Source organism: Fragaria vesca, linkage group LG2 (genome assembly GCF_000184155.1).
Source record: "Fragaria vesca subsp. vesca linkage group LG2, FraVesHawaii_1.0, whole genome shotgun sequence".
NCBI classification, from domain to species: domain Eukaryota; kingdom Viridiplantae; phylum Streptophyta; class Magnoliopsida; order Rosales; family Rosaceae; genus Fragaria; species Fragaria vesca.
This window is the reverse complement of record NC_020492.1, coordinates 23,117,247-23,137,763: the sequence shown is the minus strand read 5'-3', so window position 1 is coordinate 23,137,763 and position 20,517 is coordinate 23,117,247. Positions and strand designations below refer to the sequence as shown.

Genomic DNA, 20,517 nt, shown 5'->3' with positions numbered 1-20,517 from the left:
CCTTAAAAAAAACGATATCATGAGATATATTGCAGGGATTTTAATCTTTTGTAGTTACTTTATCCTACAAATTTGTTGACCATTTTTATTTGTCCACCAAATTACCCGTGTTTTTAGTGTATTAACACATGTGACATGTCTCTTCAAATTATTTAACTTTATTTTTGATAATGAAATTGATATGTGTGCAAATAAAAGTGGTCGGTAAATTTTTATCCGTTACTTTATAGAGCCTCTTTCCGTAGATCTCGACCCGATTCTAACAGATTTTTGTCAGTCTGTTTAGTTTTCCAGAGGCTTCTAAGCACACACACACAAAAAAAACACGAACGTTTGCGTGCCCATTTCCCAGCCCAAAACCCTGATTAAACCCTACTTCAAGTCTTCAACTACTCCAAAACTGCAGGGTTTTGCAAACTTTGTGAGCAAAATTGGATCACGATGAGAAGGATTAACGGACTCGCTTTCCTCGGCCGCACCGCCGCTGGTCTCGGCGGCGCCACCAGAGTCGCCGGCGCAACTCCACAGCGGCTGGTTCAAGCGGCGACGATAAGCTCGTGCTCGAATTCGAATCCACTCTGGTTCAGTCAAAGCTCCGGCGATCGCTTTGGCCTATCAAAACCGTCTACGGCTGCCGGAGGCGCGATTTGGTTCTCTACTACTGCGGCTCAGGAGATGCACTCCCACGTCTCCGGCGATAAGTTCGCTCCGAACGACGTCGTTCTGTACCAGTATGAAGCCTGTCCTTTCTGCAACAAGGTTCGAGGTAAGAATTGGAAATTGAATTTCGAATTTGCGTTACATGATACCTTGTTTGGTTGCTTTGATTACATTTACAGACAGAATCACTTGTTTTTGAAGCTCTAATTTTTTTGGTATGTCAGCATTTTTGGACTATAAGAAGATTCCATACAAAGTTATGGAGGTTAATCCCATGAGCAAAAAGGAGATCAAATGGTCTGATTACAAGAAGGTGCCCATACTGAAGGTTGATGATGAACAGATGGTTGATTCTTCAGGTTATTGTGTATTCCCTTATCGATTTGTAGTTAGTGATTCTGTTATCAGTTATGTTTAAATTATATATTTTGAGTTCATTGTGTTTTGATAAGTTTGCGAGTTTTGTTTTGTGCAGATATAATTGATAAGCTATCCCAGAGAATCAATCCGGAGAACAATGTTGTAGATAATGAGGAAGAAAAGAAATGGCGCCAGTAAGTCGATTCCTTCCACTACGGAACTTCGTAAACATTTATGTGTGGTACTAATCTTAGAAGAGACAAAACTAGCTGTTGGAGGGGCTGAACTTGTTGTTTTCTTTGTTGGATGCATATGTTCATATTTCCCAAGCATTGTGATGATGTGTTTTTCTGGCATGATTAATTACTGATTGCTTGTGATGTAGCTGGGTGGATAATCACTTGGTGCATGTTTTATCACCAAACATATATCGAACTCCTTCAGAAGCTCTCGAGTCATTTGATTATATCACCAGTCACGGTATAATCTCAGACCAATCCTGAATTCAATTACTTTATTTCAGACGGATTTATTTTGCAAGAACAGATGTATGCGCATTTATTCATGAAAAGCATTTACTCTTGGCTTATTTCACTATGCATGTATTGTTTATTGGGTGGTTTATGATTTCTCAATTGCAGTAGGAAGAACGATAGATGCACCGTGTCACAAACCATATGTTTACTTCCTTTCTTAAAGCTTTTATTGAGATTCAAATAACTTTTGTAAAATTACTTCTTGTACAAAACAAAATCTGTGGAAGCTCTACATTTTCAAAAGCCTTCAGTTCTTCTATTCATTTCACTTTGGACATAACACTTCCTTTACTAGTATCTGCTGGCTACTGCACCTTTGGATAGCACTGGAATGCGGCACATTATGTTCATTATCAGCACATCCACACTCCTTAACGTCAACTTCTTTAATCTAATTTGGCAGTAACTATTCTCAAGTCTCTTATACATCCTCTTACTTGCAGGGAATTTCAGTTTATCTGAAAGGCTAGTAGCCAAGTATGGTGGAGCTGCAGCAATGTATTTTGTATCAAAAAAATTGAAGAAGAGACACAATATCACCGATGCTCGTGCAGCTTTATATGGAGCTGCAGAAACTTGGGTGGATGCTCTGAAGGGCCGGCAGTTTCTTGGTCAGCTCATCAGAATCTGATATTTGATCAATTAATACTAATTCTATGATTAGAACTATACTGATTGGATGATCATGTCTTTTAACAGGTGGGTCAACTCCTAACTTGGCTGATCTTGCTGTATTTGGTGTTTTGAGGCCGATTCGGCACCTTAAATCTGGCAAAGAAATGGTGGAGAACACCCGGATCGGTGAATGGTATAGTCGAATGGAGAGTGCAGTGGGAGAGTCTGCTAGAATCAATGCCTAAAGGTGGAACAAATCAGTTGCTTCAGAATTTTGATCTTTGACTCTACTTTTCAGCCATTGGTTCTCCAAGTCTTAAGGAATAAATGAAACGTCACCAAGTATTTCAACTTTACCACATATCTTGTAGTAGTATTACATCACGGGAGCCCTTCTAGTGAGGACTCTTAAGTTGAGGACTAGTTGAAGACTTTTCGGTTTATGGTTTAAAAGACCCATTTTTCGATCACATTTTAACATCTCATCCGTTCAGTTTTAGGTTTATATGAGTAGATTATTTATACAAATTTTCAGTCAAATTGGTGTTCGTTAAGATAACAAACTAGATCAAATTAATGGACGAATCAATTATGTCAAATATGAACCGTTCATGTTCATAATTGATAAATCACACTTATGAATGTCTTAACAATTTTCAATATAGCTGAAAAAGTTTAAGAAATGATCTACTTATAATACCTATAAACTGAACGGTCAAAATGTGTATATAAGATCGAAAGGTGGAATAAGCCGAAATGTGCTTACCAAGTCCTCAACTTAAGGGTCCTCACTAGAATAGCTTCCTTACATCATATCATATCACAATAAGGCTTTTTAGGAGTTCAGTGTTATTTTTGTTTGTGTTTTGCTAATGGGATCTCGTTCGGGTCAAGTGAGTGGGTCAAGTTGAACTAATTGGGCTGGATGGCCCAAAGTTTTTCGGGCCGGATTGCGAAAAGAACCTGATCTCTATACTCTGCTTGATCTTCAACCACTTTGTGTGTTCCCACTCAACTAACGTGATCTTGTTAAGTTAGTCCTACTAAAGATCAAGTTCGTTGTTAGGGGAGCAAGATCGAGCACAGCTCAACGTTTGTTGACACGTTGAGGAGCTCCAATACGCTCAAAGCGTGACCTTCTGAGTCTCGTAGCAGCTGCGTGGCAAGCCCTTGTCACTACACCGCATCCATTCAACTTGGCCTTCTTTATCTAAAAGCGTTATCAAAGGGGATCCAATTTCTACTACCATGATCCTCGTGGCTAGATTTTAAAAGACCCGTAGTATAATAAAAATCCGACGTTGAACCTGCTGTCGTTTTTTATTGGAAAAGTACTAGCTAAAAACTAAGCTAGCTAGATGTAACGTAGTTTTCCTAATAGCTGCCCTTACCTTTCTTCCTTGTTTCATCAATCGGTTCAGTCAATCACTGACTCGCTACTATTTACTGCATTGTCTGTAACTATTTCCATAGTAGCTGTAGCATCAGCAGAGCATTGAGGCATGTAGCTAGGGTTTAGTCAAATTCGACAATGAATGTGAAAATAGTAATAAATTATGTGATTCGTTCAAAAATAGGAAATAGAAAATGCTATTCTTCAGCCTTTCCCAATGACCAAACTGACATCTCTCTCTCTATTCTGATTCTCTAATCTATAACGTCTGAGTCTGACCCTTTCACGTCTCAACTGAGTGAATTTCTCTCTCACCTACACATCTCTCTTTATTTATTTATTTTTGCTTTTTTTCTCTTTATGAAAATCTGACCCGATAATTCTGTGACCTCCTGTCACAATATCTGCATGTGTACGTCGTCGTTTACCCGCCACTCTTCTCTCTTTTTCCATCAATGGCTTCTCATTGGTTTTGAAGCCTTCTGGGGAAGACTCCCTATTAAAGCCCTGAATCCTTTTGTTTATTTTCCATTTTTAGTTTCTTTAATTACGCCAAATAGAATCAAACCGACCCATGAAAAAATAATCGCTCTTTTAATTAGATTGATAAATATTGAATGTGTGTATTTAAGAAAGATTCGTCAGTTTTTTCCTGCTATATATATAATAACCAAACACCACCCACGGGTGTCTTTCATAATGGTCTCTTTCAGTTAAACCAGAAACCACAGCAACAAAGAAGGCAAAGGTTATGCCAATAAAGAGAGGCCATCAGAGAGAGAAGAGCGTTTAGATAGAGGAGAGAAAGAAAGGGTCATGCGTCTTTTCTGATATAACAACAACATGAACCCTCCTCTAGCTTTAAACCTACCACCACCTCATCCCCATTTCCTTTCATCATCCCCATCATCAGTTCTGGACCCTTTCTCTCTTATTAATACTCCCTGAACAAATATATATGTGACCAAATCACGGAGACGTTTTGGTTTTGTTTTCAGCTTATATTCTCAAAATATGGCAGTTCAAGCTCAGACCATGTATTTCTCAGAAAACTTGGGCATGAGTGGCTTCCCGCAGCAACAAGATTGGTCTCTGATCAACCCACCTCCTCTTTCCGATCCCGGGTTTGATCATGACTTCTTCTCCGGCCTCATTCCAGACCCTCAAACTCATCAGCAGCAACAAGTTCATCAGTTTCATCCAAATCTAGGAGTTTCTTCTGTTTCAAATTCTCCTAATTCCACTTGCAATAGCTTCCTCCCCACGACGTCGTTTTCCGATACTCTCACCGCTCAGCTCGACTTACAAAGGCAGGAGATAGATTGCATTCTTCAGTTGCAGGTGACATCTTTTATTCTTAAAACTTTTATTTTTCATGGGTTTTAAGATTTTATTATTATTTGAAAGAAAATTAACCAATACTTCAATGCAGAATGAGAAGCTGAGATTTGCTTTGCAAGAGCAGAGGAAGCGGCAGCTGGCTGCCCTGTTGAGAAACTTCGAGTCTAGGACGTCGAGTTTGATCAGGCAAAAAGAGGAGCACTTGTCACAAGCGAGAAAGAGAGCAATGGAGCTTCAAGATTGCTTGAGGAAGGCGGAGATGGAGACGGAGACGTGGCAGAGATTGGCCAAAGCAAACGAGACGATGGTGATGGACCTCAACAACACGCTCGAACAGGTCAAAGAGAGAAGGGTCCTTTGCAGCAACGGAACCGATGATGCAGAGTCCTTCTGTGGCTCATCTTGCGAGAAGCAAGAAGTGCTTTCAGAAAAAGCAGTTCACAACAAAAAGCTGGGTTTGGATTGTAAAAGCTGTAATGCTAGAAGGTCGTGCGTGCTTTTTCTTCCTTGCAGACACCTCTGCTCGTGCAAGTTCTGTGAAGCTTTTCTTGATTATTGCCCCGTTTGTAAATCGACCAAGGAGGCAAGCATGGAGGTCTTTTTGGTCTAACACCAAAATGCACCGAGCAAAACGCAAAAAGAAAGTTAGGAAAAAAAAGAGAAAAAAAAAAACTTGCCTGTTCTTTGTTTGTACACTGTTGATACCAGGTACTTCCCCGGTCCTTCAATGTAGTCGGAATTTTTTGTACCGAAAATCCATCACGATGTGGTAAAAACAAGAATCCTATTAACCTTTTGTTCTGTTCGGTAATTAAGTTAATGTAAAATATGTTATCTTTACCTGATTTAGGTTAAGAACGAATCTTTCAGAATTGATGTTTTGATGCAGTGGGGTTCTTTTATTGTGGTCACTACTCACAAAAACACGTTCAGGCCAGCTAACGCTGTCGTTTAGCCGTAACAGTGTAACCCCGTTCTAAATTCGTAACTGACAAAAGGGGAGGGAAAAAGAAAAGAAGATATTGAAAGCAAAGTTTGACGTGTTTTATGATGAAGATTACGAAGCCCTAGCCTGCACCGCACAACTGTCACCACCGCCACTTAAAATCTCTTGCTTTGACGCTTTCGATGCCAAACCGCGCCATTAAGTTGGACAAAAATTATTTATTTTTCAACTTGGTGGGGTAAAAAGGAAAGGTTAAACAGGGTAAAAGCCATCATGAGTCTTTGGTATTCGCCAAGCGAAGGTGCTTTTCGGGTTCGAGCCCATCACCATGGGACACGAGGACATGACTCAATCAGAGGTCCTAGAAAGAAAGAGAGCCCGTGGGGCCTAGTTAGGAGTTTTAGTCGGTATGCGGGTCCCGCGCGATGTAAATGGGTCATGCAAACAAACCAGGCGTATGAATACGAACAAAACAAACAACCGTTTCTAGAATAAAGGCGAGGAGGAGGATGATGTGGTCTTTTTCGAGAAACGGAGATCTTCTGATCTGCATGGAAAATCGCAACCCTAAGCTTAGCTGGTTCTTCTCTCTCTCTCTCTCTCTCTCTCTCTCCAAATATGAACACCACAGTGGGGTTGTACTTCCCAGATTTCAGCTGGTCTGGGCACTACTGCATTAGTTGATCTTACTTATAAAGCTGCAAGTATTAGATGAACGGCTGAGATGTGTTTACTTCTGGGTTTTGAATGAGGGGAACATTGGAGCAAGGTCTCCGTCATGGTTGGGTTTGTCGTTACTGTTGGGTATGGCAAGTTCTGTTTGTCCCACAAAACCATGGTGCTGCTGTGATGAGGAGGAAGAGGTAGAACTGCTTGGGGTCTCGTACCAACATAGCCATTTCGAGAAGTGAATCCTTACGCGAATGGGGTAATATTTAAAGGGCATGGGTAAATTTAGTTTACCCAGCAGAGTCAGCGGAGCAGCAGCTGCCTCTTTCGTTGTTAAAGAAACAAAAATGTTTCAAACTAAACAGCACAGCCTTAACTTGTTCAATTCATCAGCACAGCTGCAGAGAGCACTGGCTTTTTTTTCTTCCGATACTGATCAGCACTGGCTTTGTAGACAAGTGATGTTTTGCTTTTGTATGGTGTATCAGTATCGATGGTCTTAAAAAGAAGAGTTTTCAATAACTCGTGAGAGGCCAGAGAATGAAACAAAACTATAATGATGGGAGAGAAAAATAAAAAGTCATTGAGAATTCTGAATTTAGATATAATTTTTATAAGACTATGATCAGATCTGTAACTTCTACAAAAGTTATATTTGCGATCTCTAGTACGTTTCTCTTGAATCAGTATGTATTTCGAAATCTTTTTGTCCGAAGTGCTTGTTCAAACCTCCCACGCAATGAGATGTAAAGAGTAAATGAAATTTCTCTGCAACCATCAAACGAGAGCAAGATCTAAAACCAGACAATCCAAACTCATCAAATTTCACGATATGTATATAGATTAATTTGTGATTCTTTTCCCAAAAAAAAAATTATTAATTCGTAAACATGGATCATGTCATAGCGTTTTTTCTGACATGACCACCAAATCCATCTTGGGATTTAACTCGAAATAACTTAGACGGGATTCGATCTTGTATATGTATACTTACATTCTTACAAACTTGACCTCATGTGATGATTTTAATATAGTATGTCAAATAATCATTAAGTTAATTAGTCGGTGTCAATTACTAAATCGATATTGACATTGCATTTATCTTCTGACCGAGGTATATAAATGAATAAGATTGTAGAGGTTCATAGGAGCACAAATAGGAGCACACTTACAAGGCGCATACATGCAAGTAGTACTTAAAACAAATTTCATTCATGTGGTGGGTCCATTATAACATCACGAACCAAGTATGTCTCATGCTGAGGAAACCTAAATTAGCCGGTTCCTATAATACTTTACCTAAAATTCTAGAGAGATAGAGGCTCCCCCGGAATTTTCGACAAACCTATTTGCATTGAGAGTCCACCGACAAATGGGCACCTCGCCATCCACCTCCATATTTTCCATTCCATTTCCACCCACAATCATCAGCCGTCCCCCTCCCCACCTCTAGATGTATCTTTATTTTCAAACTACAAATTGTTGTCTCGCACCGTCAAGTTTTTATTTTTATTTTTTATAATAAAAAGTCCAAATCCCAACTGATTTCAATTCCTGGTTTTGTTCCTGCTAGTCATGGGTGATTTTCATAAGTGAAAATCTCTTATCTAGGTGAGCGTGGGTGCTCACACATGAGTTTCACAACCATCATTCTCATTTGGTACTTTTCTAAGCTTTTAGTTTGTGTTCTCCTTTGGTGGGATGGACTCTTTCACGACTGATGTGCATCTTTGGTGAGAAGAAAACGCGGTTTTACCTGCTGGGCCATGCAGCCATATTTCAAATTCATGGATCAAGAAAAAATGAATGTCTAATAAGTTGATGCTCATCCGGCCGAAAATGCTAAAAGCAAAAACCGGCCCACCGGCCCAAACGCGTCCACTCATCCAATCATCTGCCGACCCACACGTGGAGCGCTACATATGGTTCACAGCATTGAAACTTGCTACTCCAAGCTACAGACAACCCCTACGGCCCTACCCTATAATCCCCTGGGTCACCTCACCAGCTTTACTCGTCGTCTCCTTCCTTTGTCCAAAAAACCAGAGAACCATCCAGCAATCAACAAACCCCGATTCCCTCCTCCACCTACGAAGTCCGAACTCCTCGTCTCTAATTTCCCGATCAGAGCCATGCAGCACGGAGATTACTCCTCCGCTCCATACTATCAATACCCTCCACCTCATCAAAACCCTAACTCTAATCCCAACCCCGTCGCCCCCTCCACCGACCTCCCCCACCACAACCCCTACGCCTCCGCCCCTCCCTTCTCCTCCTCCGATTACTCCCCCTATTCCCAATCATACCCTCCTTATTCCCATAATCCCGATCCTGCCCCTCCCACCGCTCCTTCCTTCAACCCTCCCTTCAACCCCACCCCTCAACCGCCTTCCTTCCCCTCGTTTGAGTCCCACGCGCCTTACCAGCCTCCTCCCCCGCCGCCGACGCAGTCCTATCACCCCTCCTACGATCAGCCGAGCTACGCCACTCTCCCGCCGTCGATTCCCGCCAATTCCAACCCTACGTCTCCGTTCTCGTCGTCTTATCCAGGTCCGTTTTCGAACCCCGCCGCGCCGCCGCCGTACGAGGCTCCTTCCTACGAGAATTTGCCGAAGTTCGACCACGGCGGGGGCGGCGGCTCCTATCTAGGTGATCGGTACGGCGGCGTCTACAGCCGGAGCCAGTCCGATTTGGGATCCGATCTGTACGGGAAGCGGTATGATTCAGGTGGCAGTGACAGCTACGGCGACGGTGTTTTTGCTTACCAAGGTGAGAAGGTGGAGCCGTATGGGGCTAGAGGCACGGCGCCGAAGTCGTCGTCGAGCTCTGCTTTGTTTGATGATTACGGGAGGGCGATTAGTTTTAATTCAGGTAGAGAGTCGGCTGTGAGCTCGAGTAAGATTGTGAGGGCTGTGCCCAAGGCAGATACTCAAGATGACAGTAAGAGTGGGGTGTTGAAGTTTCGGGTTAAGCTTTTGGCTGAGAGTGGAGGACAGAGCACCATGGATGTTCTTTGCCAGGTATGACACATTGTGCCTATATCGTTTTATTGTGCTGCTATACTATTTCGTCTATTATCATCTTTACGATTGTGTAGCTTTGTGTAGTTACTAGATCATTTGCAGGATTTTGTATCCTTGTATTTAGGAAGGGATCAGTATTGTTATAGATTTCTATATTGTGATGTTTTTCGTAGTTACTAGATCATTGCTTTGTTTTTTTAATGTGTGTATTAGATGCAGAACATAAATCTTACATACAAAAACTAATTAAATTGAAACTACCGGTCCGTAGCATTAGACTGGATATGCATAGCAGTAGAGTTTAACCGCTTTTGTCATCGCATGGTTTTGAAGGTTCATTGTTGTTACATCAAGAACGCGGAAAATAGGTTTAGGTGGTCCATGGCTTCAATATTTCTAATTTGTGAAATCATTTTCTGGTCTTTTGTATTACCTTCTTCACTAGCTTTAGGTAGTTCTTTGCATCTTTTTTTTTTCCTCTATCCTGCTAAATAAGGATTTTATATATCAGCTCTGAGACGTGCTGTTACGAAACTGAGATCAGCCACCACTTTGAGTCCTGTTAGTGTGCATAAGCTATATTCCAAAAAAAAATAAGACTCCATAGTGTGCTCAAACATATTCTTTTAACAACATTTAGAATCGGAGTGGAACTCTTAAGGTTGAACTTGGTGATCTTCACTATTTAAACTTCCTTATCCAGCAAAACAAAAATCAAAATATCCATTTGCTGCAACATGCAAATTCATTATCTTTCAGAACCCAACTAATCAAATAAGCTGCATATAGTATTCCTCTTAATCATTGCGTTGGTTTAAATAGTTGATAGTGTTTACTACATCACCATTTTATTTGAGTATAAATCTTCTGCATCGGTTTTGTGTTGAGAACAATGGTTGATCAACATTTCTCTCTCAGATTGGTTTGGATGGTATTCGTATGCTTGATCCTGCTACCAGTCGGACATTGAGAATATATCCCCTCGAGACAATCACTAGATGTGAAGTAAGTTATTTAGATTATCTATTGGTACTTTGATAACTTTGGCTTGAGCTATCACAATAACTTGGTATTTTTTTTCCCCTCATATAGGTAACAGATTCATCTACCTTTGCATTTTGGTCAAAGAGCACTGTGGACATCGAACCAAGACGTATTAGATTGCAGTCAAATAGTTACACCACAAACACCCTCTTAGATACAGTGACTGCTGCAACTGTCCAGGTTGGATTTGAAATACATGGATTGTATATGCGTTTCTTGCAATTTTGAAAGCAGTATATAGTTATCATGTTATATATTCTTGACACAGTTTCCATGTTATCATGTGTTAAATTTTGAATGATGATTTATTAATGCTCTGTTTTTGCCAATTGTGATTCAGCTCAAGGAGATGGGTGGCAGTACCAGGCCAGCTGAATCTTTGAAGACAGAACTGTCTGCAGAAAGGAAGAAAGGATTAACCGATTGGATGAACATTATAAAGCCAGGAAATGAGGAAAAAGATCATTGGGTAATACTATTCCCCCTTTCTATTTTGGGTGGACTGACATAAATGTTGCAGTGTTATACATTTATGAATACAAATATATGCAGCCTTTCCGTAAAGCACTAAAATATACGTCTTTGATATTGACTCTTGCTTATTTCATTACATCTCTTTTTCTTTAGGTCCCAGACGAAGCTGTTTCAAAATGTACAGCATGTGGAACAGATTTTGGGGCTTTTATACGTAGGGTAAGTATAATTTGATGTGGTATTCTTTGGAGTTTGTTATTGTGCATGCATGTTTCCTTCGAACTTATGGACTTCTCCTCCATTTTAGCATCACTGCCGGAATTGTGGAGATATCTTTTGTGACAAGTGTACCCATGGCAGAATAGCATTAACTGCTGAGGAAAATGCTCCGCAGGTTCGAGTTTGTGATCGGTGCATGGTATGTCTCGAAAATCTTGGCATAGTACTTGTCATTCCAATTTACATCTCTGAACCCTTGGGTTGTGATAACAATTAGATTTGCAGTGATCTTCATTCTTCGCTATAATAGACTTTAATGGAGTATTATCTATGGTTTGATTTCTACCTTCGCCCTGTTGGGATGATTTACATATTTAGTCTATTAGGATGAATAAGCCATGGACTTCATTGAGAGAAGGATTGATAAAGTTGTAAGGGGTTAGTTATGTACCTAGTTTCTGATTGAATTCTTCATTTATTTTCAGGGAACTAGGTCAGTTCATCAGGTATTTTTTTTATTTCAGTCGCTGGGATTATAAGATTGACTCGTTTTTTTTTTCTTTTTTTCCCTCATTCAGGGTTAGTCACCTTAAGAAATAACAGTTTTTGGTTTGGGTAGTCTCACATAAGCAACCGTTGATTAGGGTCAGAACTATGGTGAAAGTATATTTGACAAAGTATTTTAGAGAATAGATAAGTTCTTGTGTGGTTTGTTATTAAATTTGTGCTGAATATCTTCTCATACGAATCTGTATATGCACTTTCATTGCTTGTTTTGATGGAAACCTATATTCTTTGCATAGAGATAGTTTTGTGTACAGGTGCTTTACTTTTTTATACAGCACAGAAAAATTACCCTTTCTTAATGTTGTTTAATGACAATGTCATTGTCCTTGCAGGCTGAAGTGACTCAAAGGTTGAGTAATGCCAAGGATGCATCCAGTAAACCTGCAGCATTGCATAGTCATGAGGATCTTGCCAAGAAGCTTCAGGTAAAATTGCTTATAATGTTTATACTAGATTTAGAATGTATTCCACTTTTCCACTGAATGTAATCATAAGCAGAATGTCTCATGGGTCTGCATCAATAGAGGTGTTTGTGATATGTCTGGGGTGTGAACTGACATCTCTTTCTTATTTTTGGACAGGCGGAGATGGAGAAGAACCGCAGAGAATCTTCAGGTAGTTTTTATTTCTTGTGAAGATTGAATTGTAGAAGTTTGAGTCGGCCTTCCATGAGAATTTAAATTTTGGGTGAACCTCATTGTAATATATATATAGGATTTTTCTCAGCTGCGGACGTCCGCACCAATGGTTTTGGTGCGGATTTTCATTTTTGCACCATTTTTCGATCGAATTTCCTCATCTCCACCGTCTAGTATCTAGATAATATTGTGTAGATCATCTCTGCAAAATTTCAGTCAATTTGGTAATCGTTAAGGCCCTCAAACTCGAAAAACAAATGGACGGACTGAATTCTGTCAAACATGAACCGTTCATGTTTATAACAGAAAGACGCAATTTTGAGGGCCATAATGATTACCAAATTGGCTGAAATTTTGCAGAGATGATCTACACAATATTATCTAGATACTAGACGGTGGAGATGAGGAAATTCGATTGAAAAGTGGTGCAAAAATGAAAATCCGCACCAAAACCATTGGTGCGGACGTCCGCAGTTGAGAAGGGCTATATATATATATAGAGCCCTATTTTAGATACGGACGTCCGCACCGCCTAAAGGTGCGGATTTCCCTCCGTACGGCGCCGGTGAGGGCGTGCCTCCACCCTAGCGGATTCCAGCAGCTTCCCCGACCATTTTCCCTCCCCGGCGAGTCCGTCGAATTTCAGTTTTCCGGCCAGATCACCCAAAACTTCAAACAAAGTCAATCTGGCCGGAAAACTGAAATTCGGCGGACTCGTCACGGATGGAAAGGGGTTGGGGAAGCTGCTGGAGTCCGCTGGGTGGGCTCGCCGGTGGCGAAAGGAGGGACGTCCGCACCTGATAACGATCGTATATATATATATAGCGTGGGCCAACATGGTAATTGTTCAATGAGGGAGTTATACAAATTTGCCCCTCACTCCTTCATTTTGCATGCTCATTCTCAGGTTCGAAGTCTGATGGATCTGGAAGGCGGATGAGAGAAGTTGCTTGTCCTACATGCACCGTCCACTTGCAGGTTAGAAGTAATTCATGTACATAATTTCTACACATGTATGCTGTACTTGGTAAGTTATATTTTACTTAGTTTCTTAACATGCTATCTGTGCAAGATACATAAGGTTGAACTTTTCTTGTTTCAAAGGTTTGCGTCGTATTTGTGTCCATTGTATATATTTTGTTTCCTTTTGGTGACAATGGTAATGGAATTGTTGCAGGTCCAAGTTCCTAGCTCAGGTTCAGAGACAATTGAATGTGGGGTTTGCCAGCATCCATTCCTTGTGAGTGCTCACTGATATGAACAGATCTTTTGACTGATGGCGCCTAAATCTCCCAGTATGAAGTCCCTGGCTTCATATTATTTAATTTGATTTGGATTTTCTTTGGTTTCCTAATAATTTGGAAGAGCTTTTACATACAATTGATTTTCTGGTTTGTATTGAGGTGATGGCAGCTTGTTTCTAATATGTAGCTTGTATATGAATTATATTATTTGGAAGCACCATCAACTGGGTCATGCCTTTTGTGTACATTGATGTTCATATAAATGCATTTGAATTTTTAAGTACTTGATGATCCAATTATAGGGTTCGGATCTGATACTTTATTCCTGGGAGTACGCGGTATGTTCCATGGACATGAAATTAGTGGTACATATTCTTAGTATGTAAAGCGGGCCATTGTTGTGTACTTGTGCTGGCTTGGAATATTTTTTTTCTTTCGATATGTTAGAATGCAGGGTTTGAATTCTTTGTTCGGTTTGAAGAGTTGAACCTAGACTGTGTCTAACATTGCATGTGTTTCAAAGAACTCTTTGCGTTTCACTGTTTTAACCCCAAACGGGAAGTAATTAATTATAAACGATTGGTAAATAGTGCCTTCTGTTTTCTTTTACTTTTTTGGTTTATCAGATTCATTTCTTTTAGTGAACGGAACTGTTTCAGTTTTTCTTCTGCCACAAGTCCGTTTCCCTCTTCTGTTTTGTTTTTTTGGAAGTAAAGCCTCTTGCAATAAAGCATTCTCAAGACTTCATGAATCTGGTTGTTGAAGTAATTTATTGTAATTTGCTTTTCTGGCTGCCCTTATTTTCCCCTTTTTTCTGGGGTTGTCTCGGAAGTGAAATCTGTCCATCGCATTAACCACCACCTCTATTGGTTCTACCAAATTTGCAACTTTGCATGCAGTTGTCACTGTACCCTGTTATTTGGTCTCTTAATACAAGTATGTACTGTTGGTACCACCATGTTTTAGTGTCTGGTAGTACTTGATGCTCTAGCAAAGACGAAGTCAAGTTAGCTAACGGAAAAGCTATTTCGGTGATCATGACCAGTGGAGTCTCTATTAATTGGTAAACCGTTGGGAATGTGAGAGACAGATAGACTTCAAAATCATACTTGAGTAGACATTGAGATCTGATAGCTTAAAGCCTTAATTAAAGGATGGTTCCCTACATTGTGATCCTTCTTTTTCCTTGCTACGTACGACGCATACATACCACATATGAACGATATTTCTGTGTTGAAATCTACTAGGACACCACAGTTCAAGTTTCTGGGGAGGCTTGAGAGACTAAACCATAACATATTTACGCTCCTCGTATGCAGATTACCACCAGTACCACTTTTTCTGGTTATTCACTGAGTACGTATCAAGAGCTTTTGCAATGTGTTGCGTGTTGCATGTTGCCTACATCTACATGTAGCTAGCTATACCTGACCTTAATGCTTCAAATGCATCATGCAGTGAAAATGATTACAAATTGTGACGAATTAGAAGTGCCCAGCTAGCTAGACACAGCTTGTCGGTAAGTAAGATGTCACACTCACAGCTTAATATATAGTGGAATTATATTGGGCAAGCTCTTATTATGTATGATAGCAGTGGTTATAGTGACTGGAGTGAGGGAGGGTTTGCTGGGCTAGGTGGTCTTGTCGCCATTAATTAAACAGTCTTAAACACTGCAATAATGACCATAATACAAATAAAGCACACCCTTCTCCTCTCCTCTCCTCTCTCAGATCGGATATCCTCGCCGGTCCGGTGAAAGTTCGATAATGTTAATCGTGATGTTACGTCACTCTCCATATATCCATGCACATCTCATGCAGACACCTAGCTACCACACACAAAGCCAGTCGTCGATGTTGTTCTGAGTTTTCTGGGTTGCTGCCATCATCAAGTTCTCTCAGAGAGACCACCATGCCAGTTGGCTACTTAATTAAGCAGATAAATGATGCTTCTGGATAAGCTGGTAGATCATAAACCTAACTCCAGTTCATAATAATGATGGCCTTGCTCCACGAAGCTGATAAGAGCGTTGGGATTTGGACCCACACTTTGTTTGATTCAACGATCAAGTTAAAGAACTACTTAAGACCTGTACTGTGATCGATCGCTGGTCAATCTTTTAGTTCGACCGGTCAATCAGACCCGATCTGCTCCTATCCACGCCATCGAGTTTCTTGCTTTCTGCTACTACAGTACTGTTGCTCCCTAATAACCAGATGAAGATAACCCACTAGAGGACAAGTGTCGACCATTTATCAAATTTTCCTTTGCTCTCTCATCTGTTATCTTCCTTCCTTTTACTGTTACGTTTCTTCCTCACAAGTCCTTCACCAAGAAGGTTAATTTTACTGTTATGTTTCTTCCTCACCAGTCTTTCACCAAGAAGGTTAATATTTTGGGGTCCTTGTTCCAATTCATAAATGTACTGGTTTTCTAGTTTTCTTATACTAGAGACATGTAGATCAATCATTTTGATGAAGATATTGATTATTTCGGAAGTATTCAACTACTAGTGTAAATAGTCAGTTAGTTACATTTACACAAAATTATATATAGCTCTGTTTTACGAAAGCAATGCATCTGCTACTATATCGAAGCAGTGAAACCAATTGATGATGGCAGGTGAAGATACATTTTAAACCTACTTTTCTAATTTTGGACAGCTTGGATCTTCTTAGCTTTCTTGTTGTGTGAAATAAATGACTGGGAATTGGACCTGTTAAACCGGTCTATATATGTACACACACATAGAGAACCACCTGAATCCAAACGCCAACAATTGTCATTTATTCTCTCGTATATATTTTTCCTCTTTGGACCGGAGGAAATTCCAAAAGAATGGGGTTCCTCTCTTCTTCTTCTTCATCATCTTCTTCCTCTGGTGCCTTGATGTCTTCTTCGAAGAAGCTCTTGATCTTTGTTTGTAGTCTTGCTATGGTTTTAGGGCACTACCCCAGAATCACAGAGTGTCGGGTGCAGATACCACCGGGAAAGACATTGCCGGCGATTATAATTTTCGGTGATTCGATCATGGACACCGGCAACAACAACAATCTTAAGTCAGTTATCAAATGCAATTTCCCTCCTTATGGTCAAAATTTCCCTGGAAAAGTTCCAACTGGTAGATTTGGCAATGGAAAGGTTCCCTCAGACTTCATAGGTATAACTATCATACTATATATACAACTATATCAGACAAATTCCTTCATAGGATTGCATGGTTTCAATTTCCACAACATGAAACTTACTGTAAATTTTTTTTGCCGCATATATATAGATCATTAAGACAATGCAAACTCAGACCCAAAAAAAAAGACAATACAAACACCTTCAGTGAATGTAAATATGTTAAGTTTAATTTTGAACGATTTATTATTTTCTTTTACACATTAAGCACTGCTCAGTATTTTGATTTAGCTTAATCTTCATAGTTAAAACTAGTAAGTAACTTATAGTTGAGTTAATATTAATCCTGGTTGATCATCAGCTCATGAATTGGGAGTCAAAGAGTTTGTGCCGCCATATGCGGATACTAGTCTAACTCCTGAAGAACTCAGCACCGGAGTCTGCTTTGCTTCAGGTGGCACCGGATATGACCCTCAGACACCCGAGTTAGTAGTAAGTCAAAATGTTGCATATAACTTGAAATCTTTCAGTTCAATTTCGCTCCTCATATCATGTATTCCTTAATTCTCTCTCAACGATTTACACGATCATATAAACTGCGCAGTCAGTTATATCGCTATCGGATCAGTTGAACAGCTTCAAAGAGTATATAGGGAAGCTGAAAGCTAATTTTGGCGAGGAGAGAACAAATTTCATCCTCGCCAACAGTCTCTTTCTGGTGGTCGCCGGTAGCGATGACATTGCCAACACCTATTTCACTATCGGCATCAGAAAGGCACAATACGACGTCCCTGCTTACACTGACCTTATGGTCAACTCCGCCACTAATTTCCTTCAGGTAGTTACATCTAAATCATATATAACTCACTGGTGAAGATCCTTACTAATTAGTTTAATTAATGTTAATTGGTACTTAATTTGCAGGATCTGTATGCACTTGGGGCTAGAAGGTTTGGTGTTTTCAGTGCACCACCAATAGGGTGTGTGCCTTCACAGAGAACTCTAGGTGGAGGAATTCAAAGACAGTGTGCAGAAGAATACAACGACGCAGCGAAGCTATTCAACTCTAAGCTGTCGGCAAACATGAAGTCCTTAAATTCAAAGCTGCCCGATAGTAGAATGGTTTATATCGATGTTTACACTCCTATACTTGATATCATTCTATACCCTACGAAATACGGTAAGTAGTTAAAACTTTCTTACATTTATCCATGTTAATTTTAACCTCAGCTGATCGATCATCAGGGTTAATATCTGTTCTGGTGTGTGTTAATTAACTTGTTTAGGGCTTAAAGTGGCGAATAAAGGTTGCTGCGGCACAGGGGTACTAGAGGTGGCGATATTATGCACCAAATTGTCTCCGACGTGTGAAAATCCAGGGGATCATGTGTTCTGGGATAGTTATCACCCTACTGAACAAGCATACAGTGTGCTCATTCCTCCACTTCTCCAGAAGTACGTAAACCACTTCTTTTAAAATGGGACTAGTACGGGTACCTTCAAGCCTTGATCATTACACGACTTCTTCTGAAGAAGCATACTGATATGCGGTTGCGTCCTAAACCCAATATTCAAGCTTAATCAATCAACCTGTTTTGTTTAAAACTTTAAATTTCTCAGTAATATTGTGGTTTCCCTCTTCCTTATGATCTATATATGTATTCGAACTTCTTCTTTTTTTTTTTATGAAAATGAGTCGATGAAAATTATTTATGTATGATTCTTTGAGATCAATATTATACTCCTTTTTTTAAATACTGTATATATCTATCAAACTGATTAAATGCATTGTCCAGACATGATTGATTATTCAAAAATAAAATTACAAAAAGATATGCACGTCACTCTCAAAATCCAATGGATATATAATTGAAATGTGTTGCAAGAGATGCCATAATTTTGTAGATGAAATGAAGCTGCTTCCCAATGTGCAAAGTTTAAAAAATTAGGTTCATGCATCACATGGTATCCCCTTGTAATGAACCCATGCATATAACGAGGGAAAGCTAAATATCGTATTGTAACGTCAGTGTCAGCCTCTACCTACATACATATATTTAACTCTGATCATTACTACGTAGTCAGTGTGTTAGGTCAGTTTAATTCTACGTACGAAACCATCCATACTCGACAGATCATCTTTAATTCTATGTTTAATTACTTGTTTACGTTTATTAATTTTCTACATAATTTTATGGGAAAAAGACCATTTGCACAAAATAGAAAAAGTCAAACCTCATTTCAATGATAATCTTTTTTATTAGCCCATTTAAATACAATGTACTTATTTTAAGCCCAAATACACAAATCTTTATTAAAATATAATAAAATGATATTTTAAAAGACTTTTTTACCCTTAACCTTTATTTAAAGAGAAAAAAGAAACAGAAGAAGAGAAGACTTTCCCGAAAGCACACCGGACACCAGCACCGGTCGCCGAACACCGGTTGCCTGATTCCCGTCACCGGACACTGGCCGCCGGATTCCGGTCACCGGTCGTCGGAAAATTGATGGTGATCGGAAAATCACCGGAGTCTCACTGGATTTTTTTTGAAAAAAATATCACCAGAACCCACCGGATCTTGCTGGAAGCATACCGGCAAAAAATGAAGTTTACTACCCCTAGTAAACTTTTACTGGGGGTAGTAAACTTGCAAAACAGTAGCTCCAATGCCATAATTCACATTGAAAAAGAGAAAAATCAACTTAGATGCGAAAAAATGAAGTTTACTACCCCTAGTAAACTTTTACTGGGGGTAGTAAACTTGCAAAACAGTAGCTCCAATGCCATAATTCACATTCAAACGGAGAAAAATCAACTTAGATGAGTAGTAAACTTTTACTGAGGGTAGTAACTTTGCAAAACAGTAGCTCCAATGCCATTATACACATTAAAACAATGAAAAATCAACTTAAATGTGAAAAAATAAAGTTTACTACCCCCAGTAAAGTACTGGGGGTAGTAAACTTGCAATACAATATTTTCCTAGTCAGTATATACATTAAAACACAGAAAAAAATCAACTTAGATGCGGACAAATAAAGTTTACTACCCCTAGTAAACTTCTACTGGGGGTAGTAAACCTGCAATACAATATTTCCTAGGTCAGTATACATTTTAAAACAACAAAAACCCAACTTATATGCGAAAAATTAAAGTTTACTACCCCTAGTAAACTTCTACTGGGGGTAGTAAACATACAATACAATATCTCCATAGTCATTATACACATTAAAATAGAGAAAAAAAAATCAACTTGTATGTTGAAAAGTAAAGTTTACTACCCCTAGTAAACTTCTAATAGGGGAAGTAAACTTACAATAAAGTATCTCCTTAACCAGTAGACACAGTAAATTTACTACCTCCCAGTAATAAATCTATTACCTCAGTAAATCATCATTTTTAACCAAAGAAGTTGCTATGGGCACCCAAATCTGGCACCCAAATTGATTTTGACTTACGCCGGAGCTGAACCGCCGCATTGGTGGACGCAGAGGGTCTGATTCCATGTCGGAGAATCCCATAGAGGAGGGAGGAGGGAGGTGGAGGGTGAACTAGAAGAGCTTATTGGAGCTTGCCGGCGTGATGCTGCAGCAGATCGGCGAGGAAAGCTTCGGGGCAGCAAACGTTCGAGAGAGAGAGAGAGAGAGAGGACGGT

At 39.7% G+C, this 20,517-nt stretch overlaps 4 protein-coding genes across 4 annotated transcripts in view; all 4 read left to right on the top strand.

Moving 5' to 3' along the window:
• The first annotated feature begins 255 nt into the window (after positions 1-255).
• On the top strand, positions 256-2,655 carry LOC101301355 (prostaglandin E synthase 2-like). Its single transcript, XM_004291294.1, has 6 exons — positions 256-766; positions 885-1,019; positions 1,136-1,214; positions 1,406-1,500; positions 2,000-2,167; positions 2,256-2,655. Exons 1-6 carry the CDS (start codon positions 442-444, stop codon positions 2,414-2,416), a joined length of 963 nt encoding a protein of 320 aa, XP_004291342.1. The 5' UTR covers positions 256-441; the 3' UTR covers positions 2,417-2,655.
• Positions 2,656-4,387: 1,732 nt separating this feature from the next.
• On the top strand, positions 4,388-5,578 carry LOC101301065. Its single transcript, XM_004291293.1, has 2 exons — positions 4,388-4,905; positions 4,997-5,578. Exons 1-2 carry the CDS (start codon positions 4,579-4,581, stop codon positions 5,513-5,515), a joined length of 846 nt encoding a protein of 281 aa, XP_004291341.1. The 5' UTR covers positions 4,388-4,578; the 3' UTR covers positions 5,516-5,578.
• A 2,983-nt stretch (positions 5,579-8,561) lies between these two features.
• On the top strand, positions 8,562-14,011 carry LOC101300783. Its single transcript, XM_004291292.1, has 10 exons — positions 8,562-9,540; positions 10,462-10,548; positions 10,636-10,767; positions 10,928-11,056; positions 11,215-11,280; positions 11,369-11,479; positions 12,180-12,272; positions 12,429-12,462; positions 13,393-13,463; positions 13,663-14,011. Exons 1-10 carry the CDS (start codon positions 8,653-8,655, stop codon positions 13,738-13,740), a joined length of 1,689 nt encoding a protein of 562 aa, XP_004291340.1. The 5' UTR covers positions 8,562-8,652; the 3' UTR covers positions 13,741-14,011.
• A 2,491-nt stretch (positions 14,012-16,502) lies between these two features.
• The window catches only part of LOC101306013, a 10,661-nt gene continuing 6,646 nt past the window's right edge, over positions 16,503-20,517 (top strand). The window contains exons 1-5 of the mRNA XM_004292889.1: positions 16,503-16,892; positions 17,220-17,350; positions 17,463-17,699; positions 17,783-18,038; positions 18,145-18,326. Coding sequence (XP_004292937.1) covers positions 16,571-16,892; positions 17,220-17,350; positions 17,463-17,699; positions 17,783-18,038; positions 18,145-18,326 — 1,128 coding nt within the window. The 5' untranslated portion in view covers positions 16,503-16,570. The remainder of the gene's footprint in view (positions 16,893-17,219; positions 17,351-17,462; positions 17,700-17,782; positions 18,039-18,144; positions 18,327-20,517) is intronic.